General features: G+C 38.9%; 1 protein-coding gene across 1 annotated transcript in view; it reads right to left on the reverse strand.

Moving 5' to 3' along the window:
* Positions 1 to 1,314: 1,314 nt before the first annotated feature.
* The window catches only part of LOC136875912 (uncharacterized), a 159,446-nt gene continuing 147,557 nt past the window's right edge, over positions 1,315 to 13,203 (reverse strand). The window contains exon 8 of the mRNA XM_068228251.1: positions 1,315 to 1,453. Within this exon, the coding sequence (XP_068084352.1) occupies positions 1,315 to 1,453 (139 nt within the window). The remainder of the gene's footprint in view (positions 1,454 to 13,203) is intronic.

Consider the following 13,203-nt stretch of genomic DNA (forward strand, 5'->3'; position numbering starts at 1 on the left):
AAATGGAAAGGTCCAGAAGGTCCAGAATACCAACACAGATCCTTCACTATGTACTATAGAGCAGAAGATCCATTGAGAGACCCCAGAAGAGACCATAACCGGCTACTGGAGCTGATAGTGGACATGATGATGATGATGATGATGATGATGATGATGATGATGATGATAAAGTAGTAAATTGGTTCAGTATCAAACAATATAACAATTACCTGTCAAAGAAAGCCAAAGCTTCACTAAAGAGGCATATTGGGACTAAGAGGAGCAAGGTAGTTCTCTGTTGCTTCTCTCACTGATGAAGACAGTATTGTTACACATCGTCCTGCCAAATCAATTAAAATAGCTACACACACACATTCCAACCAACCTTATAAGTGACTCTTTCCCTCTATTCATCATAGGGACTGGCTGCGAAGGGAACAGTATAACCAGCATTGCTCATGTCTCAGTCACTTTAATACTGTCCAAGCTGAAGATGAGACTGAGGTCGATCGGAGTGACAAACTTGTTCTAGCTGATATCTGATCACTGTAAACACTAGATCTAATTAAAAATGGATTTGGACTTATTTAATGTTTTAAGATTAATGTGAATTTTTCAAGTTCCGTTGTTACATTATCACAAGTAGCAATGTGATGAAATGGCGTATGGCTTTTAGTGCCGGGAGTGTCTGAGGACATGTTCAGCTCGCCAGGTGCAGGTCTTTCGATTTAACTCCTGTAGGCGACCTGCACATCATGTTAAGGATGAAATGATGATGAAGACGACACATACACCCAGCCCCTGTGCCAGAGAAATTAACCAATGATGGTTAAAGTTCCTGACCCTGCCGGGAATCAAACCTGGGACCTCTGTGACCAAAGGCCAGCACGCCGGATGCTATGTGATAATGAAGATGGATATGAATACATATACAAAGAATAACAAGAATGAGATGAGAGGCTAGAAATTGGAGAAGAAATAATACGGTATGTATAACATCCCTTCAATTACTTATTCTTTAAGAGATCTGGAAGTGCCAGAATTTTGCCCTGGAGTAAGGTTCTTAAATGTGCTAGTGAATATACTGACAGTGATCATTTATATTTCAAGGATGTTTAACCTTCCATCGGTCCCAATATATAAAGTTTCAAGAGAATTGTAGGTTTGCACATTGGAGTGGTAGCGACTGATGACTACAGCCTGTGCCTGTCAGGTCAGTTGCGACCAATGGAAGGTTAATGCAAATTAACTATATCAGAATTGAGTATACAATGCAAATGACCAGTTTTAAATACTGAGAAGTAACTGAATAGAAGTTAATTGTATAATTTTGATCTACTTCATACCTCTCCTTCCTCCTCCTGCTGCTGCTGCTGCTGCTGCTGCTCGTGGTCGTGGTGGTGCTGCTGCTCCTCCTGCTGCTGCTGCTGCTGCTGCTGCAGTAGTTGGAGTAGTGATTGTTACCTTCTTCTTACTGCAAAGGAGAATGCATAAAATTATATGTAAGTTATGAAAATAAAGTATAAATTGATATATATATATATACATATACACATATAAATAACATGTCCTGACTGTCTGACTGATTTATCATCGCCGAGCCAAAAGTAATGGACATAAAGATATGAAATTTTGAGGATACATTAATATTAGAGTTTAGGTGCTCACAAAGGGAGGATTTCAGGATATTTCATTGCTAAGGGGGTGAATTGTTTAAATGAGTATGTCTATGTCTCAAAAACTTAAAATTTTAAGGGCATAAAAATTGGCACTTGGAATCTCCTTTAAAAATAAAGAAACACTTTTTTTTCTCGGAAAATCCTATTAAAAGGGATGAAAAACAGTGAAAAGGTGGTTGAATAACTTTTATGAGGATCTGTATTTCTCAGAAACTGAAGATGTTACAGACATGAAAATTGGTATTTGGAATCTCCTTTAAAATTAAAGAAAAACATTTTTTTTTTTTTGGGAAATCCAATTAATGGGGGGTGAACAGGGGTGACTAAGGGGGTGAATTTCAAAATGAATATATCCACAATATATCTCAAAAAAGTAACATGTTTCAGGTGTGAAAATTGGTATTTGGTATCTCCTGTGAAAGTAAAGGAACACACAAAATCTGTTTTCTGAAAATCCACTTAAGGTGAAGTGTTAAAGGGGTGAATTTTTAAAATGAGCATATCTACAGTATATCTCAAAAAACCTAACATATTACAGATGTGAAAATTGGTATTATTAATCTCTTTTAAAAATAAAGTAACACATATTTCTTTGTTTTTGGAAAAACATTACGGGGGGGGGGGGGGGCAGGAGAGTAAAAAGTACTGAAAAGTGGGGTTGAACTATTTTTATTAGTATACTGGTATCTCCAAAACTGAAGATATACAGACGGAAAAATTGGTATTTGGAATCTTGTGTAAAAATAACGAAAGATGTATTTTTTTGTTTTTGGTAGCGTAAATCTATTTAAGAGGGGGTGAACAGGAGTGATGGGGGGGGGGGTGAATTTTAAAATGACTATAGGGACTATCTGCAATATATTTCATAAACATAACATGTTACAGATGTGAAAATTGGTATTTGGAAGCTCCTGTAAAAGTAACCATTCACCACAGTAACTCGTACAACAACTCATTCATACCTGCTACCATACGTTCCTGGAACTCAATCCCAGCTGAAATTAGAGGCATAGGCAATCCGAGGCTGTTTATAAGGAAATGTTTAATGTGGCACTCAAATACGTAAAAAGTAGATTTCACTAATGTAAAAATTTAATAATTAGCTCTTAATTATCAATGAGTATACAAAATTATAGAGGTTAAGTAAATTAATTTTAGTGATTTTTAGAAATATATGTAAAAAATGATTTTATGTACATTATTCTGTAAATTGTATAAAGGTGTTGTATAATATGGTTTGGCATAATAGCAGTCTTCATAGCCTGAGCCCCGCCGTATAAGAAAGGCAATAAACTAAACTAAACGCATAATTTGTTTTCTGAAAATCCACTTAACGGGAAGTGTTAAAGTGGGTGAATTTTTAAAATGAGCATATCTACAGTACATCTCAAAAACCTAACATATTATAGACATGAAAATTGGTATTTTTAATCTCTTTTACAAATAAAGTAACACATATTTTTTGTTTAAAAAAACACTAAAAATGACTGAAAAAGGGGGTTGAATTATTTTATTAGGATACTGATATCTCAAAAACTGAAGATATTACACACATGAAAATTGGCATTTGGAATCTCCTTTAAAAATAAAGAAACATTTTTTTTTTGAAAAATCTACTTAAAAGGGGGTAAACACGAGTGACAAAGGGGGTGAATTTTAAAATGGGTATATCTACAATATATCTCCAAAATGTAACATGGTATAGACGTCAAAACTGGTATTTGGAATCTCCTGTGGAAGTAAAGGAACATGCATAATTTATTTTCTGAAAATCCACTTACGGGGAAGTGTTAATGGGGTTAAATTTTTAAAATTAGCATATCTATAGTGTATCTCAAAATCTTAATATATTTGTGAAAATTGGTATTTTAAATATCTTTTTAAAAATAAATTAACACATATATTTGTTTTGGAAAAAACACTCAAGGGGGTGTGGGTTGTGAATAGTACTGAAAAAAGTGTTGAATTATTTTCGTGAGGAGACTTAGGCCTATATCTCAAAAACTTAAGATGTTACAGATGTGAAAATTTAAATTTGGTATCTTCTTTAAAAAGAAAGGAACATGTATTCTTTTGTTTTTGGAAAATCCAGTCAAATACAGTAGAGATAATACACGACACTTATGGATTTCGCCTTGCTAAAATGGGAGACAATTCGACGGTGGCGCTCCTAGTGACTTGACCTGAACAAATCACTCTAAATTCAAATATCAATGGAAATGTATATACGGAAATGGATAAATAAATTACGTCTAGAAAGGAAGTGTTATTGAGATATTAACTTCGAAGTTGCTAAAGCAATTCTGGATAAATGAATGAAGAATTATTTAAAAGGTTATTATTGAAAGACTGAAATTAGACATATAAACAAGAAGTGAAATGGACTGGTGTGAAATGGCTTGATCTTTCATTTATGCATTACTTTTTTAGCTTTAGCATTCCTGCCTGAACTCTTACGGTTGGATTTGTCTTTTTTCTCATTTAAAACATTGTATCATCACATTAAGACACTTGTCAATAAACATATCGGCACATTCCTTACACATATGATGCAATGAATTAACATTTAATAATAATAATAATAATAATAATAATAATAATAATAATGTTTTTTGTTTTACGTCCCACTAATTACTTTTACGGTTTTCGGAGACGCCGAGGTGCCGGAATTTAGTCCCAATAAATCTACCGACACGAGGCTGACGTATTTGAACACCTTCAAATACCACGGGACTGAGCCAGGATCGAACCTGCCAAGTTGGGGTCAGAAGGCCAGCGCCTTAACCGTCTGAGCCACTCAGCCCGGCGAATTAACATTTAATAGCTGGACAATTTTCCTCCTAACATGAAGCCTACTAACAGAAAGATAATCTATAAAATCCCGGCTTTAATCTGAGAAGAGGGATAAAGAAAATTATGAAAATGTTGTCGATAGTGATGCTTTAAGGAATATTTACGTGCAATTAAAGCAAAAATGTAACATACCCTTGGCTGTATTGTAGAGGATTTCTAAAGTCGCTGGCCTGGATATGATCTGAACAGATCTTATAATTCTTATATAAGCGTAACGTCCCTTCTTTCTTGTACACCTTATCGAAATCGCTTCTGTGACATTTCAAAACCCACAGATCACACCTACAACAACACATCGGCATTGAAGGTTAACTGCTGCACTATAGAATAAAATATGCGTATTACATTTTATGCCAGTTAAAATATGGGTCGAGCAGGTCAGAAGATTATGAAGTACTATAAAAATCTTTGTCACTGGAAGAATATATATGCAAACACAATATTACTTACATGTTCTTGTCACGAGGGAACCTGAAGAACGACCGCGCATTTTTCTCTACTTCATAATTACTGCAGCCAAACACAGCACATACCTTTCCCCTCATATTGAGAGGAGATATCAAGGAATGACACTACTATTTATTTATGTCAACTCACTGAAAATGCATAAATAACACCAAAAACTTCACACAAAAATACACATGCTCTTATGAGAGAATCAGTACTGTTCAGGTCTATCCACTAGAGTGAGCTCCAGTAGCTGTCCCCCGATAATCTTGCTCAGTGTCGCGTATTATCTCTACTGTATTTGATCCAGTTAAGTGGGGGGATAAATGGATTGAAAAATGAGTTGAATTCTTTGTTTTAGGATACTTATATCTCAAAAACAAAGGATGTTATGTATGAGAAAATTGGTATTTGGGATCTCATTTAAAAGTAAAGACACATATTGTTTTTGCAGGGAGGTGGCAGGGTTGGAATCAACTTAAGGGAGTTAAATTCTTTTGGCGAGGATAGAAATAAGAAGTGGACTTGAAAACAATACACCCCAACAGGTGTTTTGACTGAGGGGTGAGGAATGATGACAAAAATATGCATTTATATGAAACCGTCTGAGTTATGAAGTTAGAATTTCAAATGATATCCTAGGTGTTAAATGACAGAAGGTTTGAAACAAATTTAATCGCTCAGAGAATTAAATGGGCATTAAGATCCGAAAACAAATATATTAATTTCTTCCTCCAAAACAGTTTAACGTACGAAGACAAAATTCCAAATAGCAGTATACAGGGTGAAGCGTAATTCGCGCACTTGGGCGTCGCAGCGCGACTCCTCACATGCCAGCAATAAAAAAATGTCTCTTACAAAATTTCGTCTTGCGAGTATATCCGGCAGAAAAAACAATGTTGAAGAGTAGCAATCTGGCAACACTGTAACCACATGTAGGGTAACTATCTCTGTCAGCAGCAGACATTCGCACTGTACAGTTGGTGCAGTGGATAGAGTTTTGGGTTAGCATGCAGGAGGTCGAGTGGTCGATCCTGGGTTGAGGCGTATGTTTTTTATTTCGTAAATGTAGTCCAGGTGGTAAGGTATCTGGCATCTTAATCGTCAACAGCGATTGCAGTGGGTCTTCTAGAAAACATTTGCACTTACATACTACGATCCTAGAAATGGACGAACAATCGTTTTCATTGGTCAGCTTTGAAAGGCGCCCTTTCCACGTCGCGGGCGTGAATTTATTCACACCACTTCATCTACTAGATGTGAAACCTGTTTTCTTTGCACCCTTCTTTGTACTCTCCCCCAATGGTCCCATAGATTAGTCATCATCATCATCTGTTTACCCTCCAGGTTCGGCTTTTCCCTCGGACTCAGCGAGGGATCCCACCTCTACCGCCTCAAGGGCAGTGTCCTGGAGCTTCAGACTCTTGGTCGGGGGATACAACTGGGGAGTATGACCAGTACCTCGCCCAGGCGGCCTCACCTGCTATGGTGAACAGGGGCCTTGTAGGGGGATGGGAAGATTGGAACGGATAGGCAAGGATGAGGGAAGGAAGCGGCCGTGGCCTTAAGTTAGGTACCATCCCGGCATTCGCCTGGAGGTGAAGTGGGAAACCACGGAAAACCACTTCGAGGATGGCTGAGGTGGGAATCAAACCCACCTCTACTCAGTTGACCTCCCGAGGCTGAGTGGACCCCGTTCCAGCCCTCGTATCACTTTTCAAATTTCGTGGCAGAGCCGGGAATCGAACCCGGACCTCCGGGGGTGGCAGCTAATCACGCTAACCACTACACCACAGAGGCAGCACCCATAGATTAGTACCAACTATTATTCTTGCCTCGTTCAGGTCCATTACATTTCGTTAGGGCCTTACGTTACGTTACGTTGTTTCAGCGTTACAAAATGTTGTAAATGTAGGATACATGTGACCTCAGAAATGGTGTCTTACTGTATTACAGTAGGTAATGTCAGATGGAAATTAGCAAATAAAAAATGCGCCTCGACCCAGGATCGAACCATCGACCTCCTGCATGCCAACCAAAAACTCTACCCACTGCACCAACTGTACAGTACGACTAACGTCTGCTGACAGAGGTAGTACCCTACATGTGGTTACAATGTTGCCAGATTGCTACTCTTCAACGTCCGTTTTCTACCGGATATACTCGCAAGACGAAATTTTGTAAGAGACATTTTTTTATTGCTGGCATGTGAGGAGTCGCGCTGCGACCCCCGAGTGCACGAATTATGCTTCACCCTGTATATTTTAAATCCTAGGTGTGAAATAGGAAATAGTTTTTAACGTTCCACTCTTAAGGTGTTAAATGAGGTTAGCTCCGTAAACAAAATTATTCATCCCTCAAAACCGTTTGATGTACAAAGTTGTAATTTTATGAGAAGGGTATTCTTTTATGTCATAGGTGTAAAATCTCTTATACTTCAAAATATTTCTTCCCTAAGGGGTACAGATGGTGGTTGATTCTCAAAAATACAATATCCATTCTTCTGAAACCGCTTCAGGTACAAACTTAATTTATTTAATGAAGGATGGTCTTTAAAATCCTAGATGTTAATAAATATTTAAAACATTCACCCCTTAAAAGAAAATTATTCATTCCTCCATTCCTGTTTGACATACAATGAAATTTCGCAGGTTGGTTGCTTTTACTTCCTAGATGTTAAATCAGATAGGGTTTAAAACATTCAAATTCTTCTGTATGGGGTTCAACTGAGTGGTAGATCAGAAAATAAATAATCATTCCCCCAACTCTGTTTGATGTACGGACTGCGGGTGTATTTTACAGGCTCAGCTGACGGTGGACTCTCCAAAATGTAAAAGTTTGAATAATAACTTTCAGTTTAAAACAGTTGCAAAGCACGGATACCTTGCTAGTATGAAATAAAACAATACATTTCAATCTGAACAAGCAGCTGTAGGAATACTCTCTATAGCTGGGCCTCTCATGGTGCATGCATCAGTGCATTGCATGGTGCACGATGCAAAAGACGACTTCGCTTGGTTGACCAGAGTGCAGACTCCCACTTCCCGATTTGGAGCAATAGTGCTGTCACTCTCTTTTCCCACGCCTGTCTCGCTTGCTCCGCCTGTCTCCCTCTTCCTGACTTGTTCCGTAGCACTCCAAATCCATGCCGAGTTGAGTAAGCTTAGCCGAGTAGCCCAGAGACGAAGCGTTGGTCTGAGCCCTGAGCCCCGAGTGGGACTGATGCACTGTGCACAGGAACTCTGCACCTTAGTTTGCACGCATGAGATTTTGGGCGTTTGGGAGGCCCTGCTCTACAGTATTAAAGATCTTTATAATTTACAATGACAAACTGAAATGAACAGAAGTGGTATAGAAATAACATACGGTAATGGAAAAGGATCTCATGTCTGGTCAGACTATCCTACTACAGTAATGGAATAATTGTACAGCCAGTGACTTAATGTCAAGGGTTGGATGACAGTACATAACCTGAAGCACTAAGACTGCCAATAGTGTATCTTCAGGCAAATAAGCTCCTTTAGGTGGATGATGGTAACTTGGTGGTGGAAATGACACTGAAACACATCAGGTAATGTCTGTACTCCATGTTATGTATGGGCAGCAACCAAAATCCTCCTGGGAACAGAAGGAATATGCAGAACTCATTACCTGTAGTGAAAGCAGCCTATCTAGGGAACTTGGAGAAGAACTGTCAACCTAATCTAAACTAATACTGTGCCAAATTATTCTATGGATTAAGTTGAAATGTGTTTGATATGGTGCTGGAAAATAAGACTGCTGAGCTAGTGTGCATTGTACAAGCACTTTTCATTCGTACAACTAAGTAGTATTGTAGTGTACTAGTAGCCTATATTAATTACATTATTGTCGTGTGATCTTTGTAAACTACCTTAGACAATATTTCTTTCCTTTCATTTTTATTTTGCACAGAAGTTATCTTATTTTTCCATTTATTTTCATTATTCAGTAAAGAATGGCAAAGGAATGCAAGTGTAGGAACTGTGGGTGTGGCCAGGCATTAAGGAGTGTGGGGGAGGAGTTGGAGAGCTTGAGAGAGATAATTAGGATTCTCTCAGAGGACAGGAAGGGAAGTAGGCCTCCCTCAAACAATGTACAGGATACAGTGGGTGTAATAGAAGGATGGAAAGGAAAGGGGGAAATTGTAGAAGACAGGTGGTCTATTGTTTTAAGGGGAAGGAGAGTGCAGGCTAAGGGCTCCATTCAGGATCAGAATTCAGGACAGGTGTCAGTGAGAAATCGGTACAAGTCACTACAGGTAGAACAACCGAAGGAAGATGAGGATCAGGGAACTGTTGCCGAGAAGTTTGGAAGTAGGAGAAAGGGAAGAGGTAGGAAAGAGAAATGTGGAGTAGTGGATAGGAAAATACAGGTGGAACAGGGTCATGGGATGGAGAAAAGGGAGGAGGAAGTAGCTTCTGCAGCTGTCAGGAAAGATAGGACTGACCAGGAGGGGAAGGGATCAAATGAGGTGGGTAGGGTTGAGGCTCTGGTCATGAGGGGATTCTATCATTAGACATGTGGGGAAAGTGTGTGGAAGAAAGGGCACCAAGATAGAGTGTTATCCAGTCCAATTGACCTCTTGAATCCAGGATATCTGCTATATCTTGCTGGAATCCTACAAGTTGAGCTTCACTGGAATAACCTTTCCTAAACCCAAACTGCATTCTATCAAAACAGTTATTAATTTTGTAAACATGTCTTATATAATCAGAAAGAATGCTTTCCTAAAGTTTACATGCAATGCATGTCAAACTGACTGGCCTGTAATTTTCAGCTTAATGTCTATCACCCTTTTCTTTATAGACATGGGCTACTATAGCAACTCTCCATTCATTTGGCATAGCTCCTTCATGCAAACAATAATCATATAAGTACTTCAGATATGGTACTATATCCCAACCCATTGCCTTTAGTAAATCCCCCAAAACCTTACCAATTCCAGCCGCTCTTCTAGTTTTCAACTTTTGTATCTTACTAAAAATGTCATGGCTGTCAGTTTTAAGTTTTAATACTTCTTCAGTATTAGTCACCTCCTCTATCTGGACATTATCCTTGTAACCAATCATCTCTACATACTGCTGACTGAATACTTCTGCCTTTTGAAGATCCTCGCACACACTCTCCCCTTGTTCATTAAAGATTCCTGGAATATCCTTCTTGGAACCTGTTTCTGCCTTAAAGTATCTACACATACACTTCCATTTTTCCATTTTTCACTAAAATTTGTATGACCGCCAATTATACTTGCCATCATGTTATCCTTAACTGACTTCTTTGCTAGATTCAATTTCCTAGTAAGTTCCTCCACTTTCTCCTTACTTCCACAGCCATTTCTAACTCTATTTCTTTCCAATCTGCACCTCCTTCTTAGTCTCTTTATTTCTTTGTTATAATATAGTGGTTCTTTACTATTCCTTACCACCTTTAAAGGTACAAACCTATTTTCACATTCCTCAAAAATTGCTTTAAACCCATCCCATAATCTGTTTACTTTTTTATTTACCATTTTCCACCAATCATAGTTACTTTTTTTAAACTCCCTCATGCCTGTTTTGTCAGCCACATGGTACTGCCTAATAGTCCTAATTTTAATATCGTCCTTTCTTTCAAATTTATTTTTTACTACCACAAAAACAGCTTCGTGATCACTAATACCATCTAATACTTCGGTTTCTCTGTAGAGCTCATTTGGTTTTACCAGCACCACATCCAGAATATTCTTCCCTCTAGTTGGTTCCATCACTTTCTGAATCAGATGCCATTCCCATATTAACTTATTTGCCATTTGTTGGTCATGCTTCATGTCATTTGCATTACCTTCCCAGCTGACATTTGGTCATTTGAGATCACCCACTACAATCAAGTTCCGTTCCTTATAATTTCCCACATAGCTGATTATCTTATCAAATAATTCTGTGTCAGCACCTGCACTACCCTTTCCCAGTCTGTACACTCCAAAGACATCAATTTGCCTATTATCTTTAGAGATGAGCCTTACACCTAGAATTACATGTTTGTCACCTTTAACTTTTTCGTAGCTTATAAATTCTTCTTTCACCAGAATGAATACTCCCCCTCCTACCATTCCTATCCTATATACATCTATTAAATTACTTAATTCTATTCCTTTCTCTACAATACTTGAGCACTAACATTTTTATGTCATCCCTACTTGATTTCCTATTCCCTATTCCCTTATCACCACTCCCTAGGCCACCCTGTCTCCCCTAATGTACCTCCCTATAACCCTTCTAAACAAATTTCCTAACTTATATGTACCACTGCAGTTTAAGTGAAGGCCATCTGAGTGCAGATCTATATCTCCTACCCATCCATTAGGATCGAGAAATCTCACTCCCAGTTTCCCACATACCCACTCCATAGTCTCATTTAAATCCCCAATCACTTTCCAGTCAGTATCCCTCCTACACAGTATTCCACTGGTAATGATCTCTGCTTCCTTAAACTACACCTGTGCTGCATTTACCAGGTCCCACACATCCCCAACAATGTTGGTACTTATAACTGCTTGTCTTACGTTGTTAGTACAATGTGAAACTCTACCACATTCTCTTTTCCCTCTTCCTGTTCTTCTACTTCCCTCAACATCTTCCTTAACCTAATTGCTGGATAATACTCTACCCTGGTACTCTTTCCCCCAGACATTTTCCCAACATGTCTAACAATGGAATCTCCCATGACCAGAGCCTCAACCCTATCCACCTCATTTGATCCCCTCCCTTCCTGGTCAGTCCTATCTTTCCTGACAGCTGCAGAAGCTACTTCCTCCTCCCTTTTTCCCCTCCCATGACCCTGTTCCACCTGTCTTTTCCTATCCAATACTCCAGATTTCCCTTTCCTACCTTTTCCCTTTCTCCTACTTCCACATTTCTCACAAACAGCTCCCTGTTCTTCATCTTCCCTCAGTTGTTCTACCTGCAGTGATTGGCACCAATTTCTCACAGACACCCATCCTGAATTCTGATCCTGAATGGAGCCCTTAGCCTGCAATCTCCTTCCCCTTAAAACATAGTAAAAACTTGTAATGCACAAGAATTAAAATGAAAATCCACAGCCTGTTTCCAGTCATTTGACTGGGTCAGGAATTGAATGAAGCCTCCGTCTAGTGGCGAGGATAGGAATTGTGCCAGCTGCCAAATCATGTCGCACTCCTCTGGTGCAATGATTAATGAATGACAGATGAAATTAAATTATATTGGAGAGTGTTGCTGGAATGAAAGATGACAGGGAAAACCGGAGTACCCTGAGAAAAACCTGTCCCGCCTCCACTTTGTTCAGCACAAATCTGCCATGAAGTGACCGGGATTTGAGCACAGAACCCAGCGGTGGGGGGCCAGTGCGCTGCCGCCTGAGCCACGGAGGCACTCTCATGCACAAGAATAATCTTTATTAAACACCTTATCTTGCTGAATTCAGCTAACAGGCTTAGATTCTACTAACTATGTAATACTCAGTGTTCTCCCTAGGACCTTTCTAATGGGTGCACCGCCCAGCCGTTTTCACTGACCGCCCGGCTATCATAACTTAGATCACATGTGCTAGTTACATTATATTTCATGTTGCTTACGTCGCGCTGACACAGATAGGTCTTATGGTGACTATGGAATAGGAAAGTGGTAGGTCTGGGAAGGAAGTGGCCCTGGCCTTAATTCAGGTACAGCTCCAGCATTTGCCTGGTGTAAAAATGGGAAGCCATCTTCAGGGCTGCTGACAGTGGGGTTCAAACCCACTATCTCCCGAATACAAACTCACAGCTGGGTGCTCTTAACTGCATGGCCAATTTGCTCTGTTTATGTAATATTAATACATGTTTGAATCGTTGTGTGTTCCAAATTAAAATGTAAACACTCTAAAACTGTTTATTTAAATGAAAAATCTTCATTATTATCAGTATAATTGCGTGAGTTAAATTGGAGTTTAAATGTTCAGCTGCTCACATAGTGTCATGCGCAAGCGGTGTCTGGATTAGTGTGGATCACATGTGAGCACTCAATTTCACAGGACATATAACAAACCCGTCTGGCACCCCATAGCAACCTAGTAATTATGAACAAGCTGTAGAACACTTGAAGTTCAAAATACTCTGTTATGTCTTCTTCGTGATTACACTAAAATAGTTCAATTTTTCAGTTAATGTTTACCTGTCTAATATTATTGTCAATGGTGAATAAGTTGAAATTTTATCATACTTATTTTTTAC

Source organism: Anabrus simplex, chromosome 6 (genome assembly GCF_040414725.1).
Source record: "Anabrus simplex isolate iqAnaSimp1 chromosome 6, ASM4041472v1, whole genome shotgun sequence".
Lineage (NCBI taxonomy): Eukaryota > Metazoa > Arthropoda > Insecta > Orthoptera > Tettigoniidae > Anabrus > Anabrus simplex.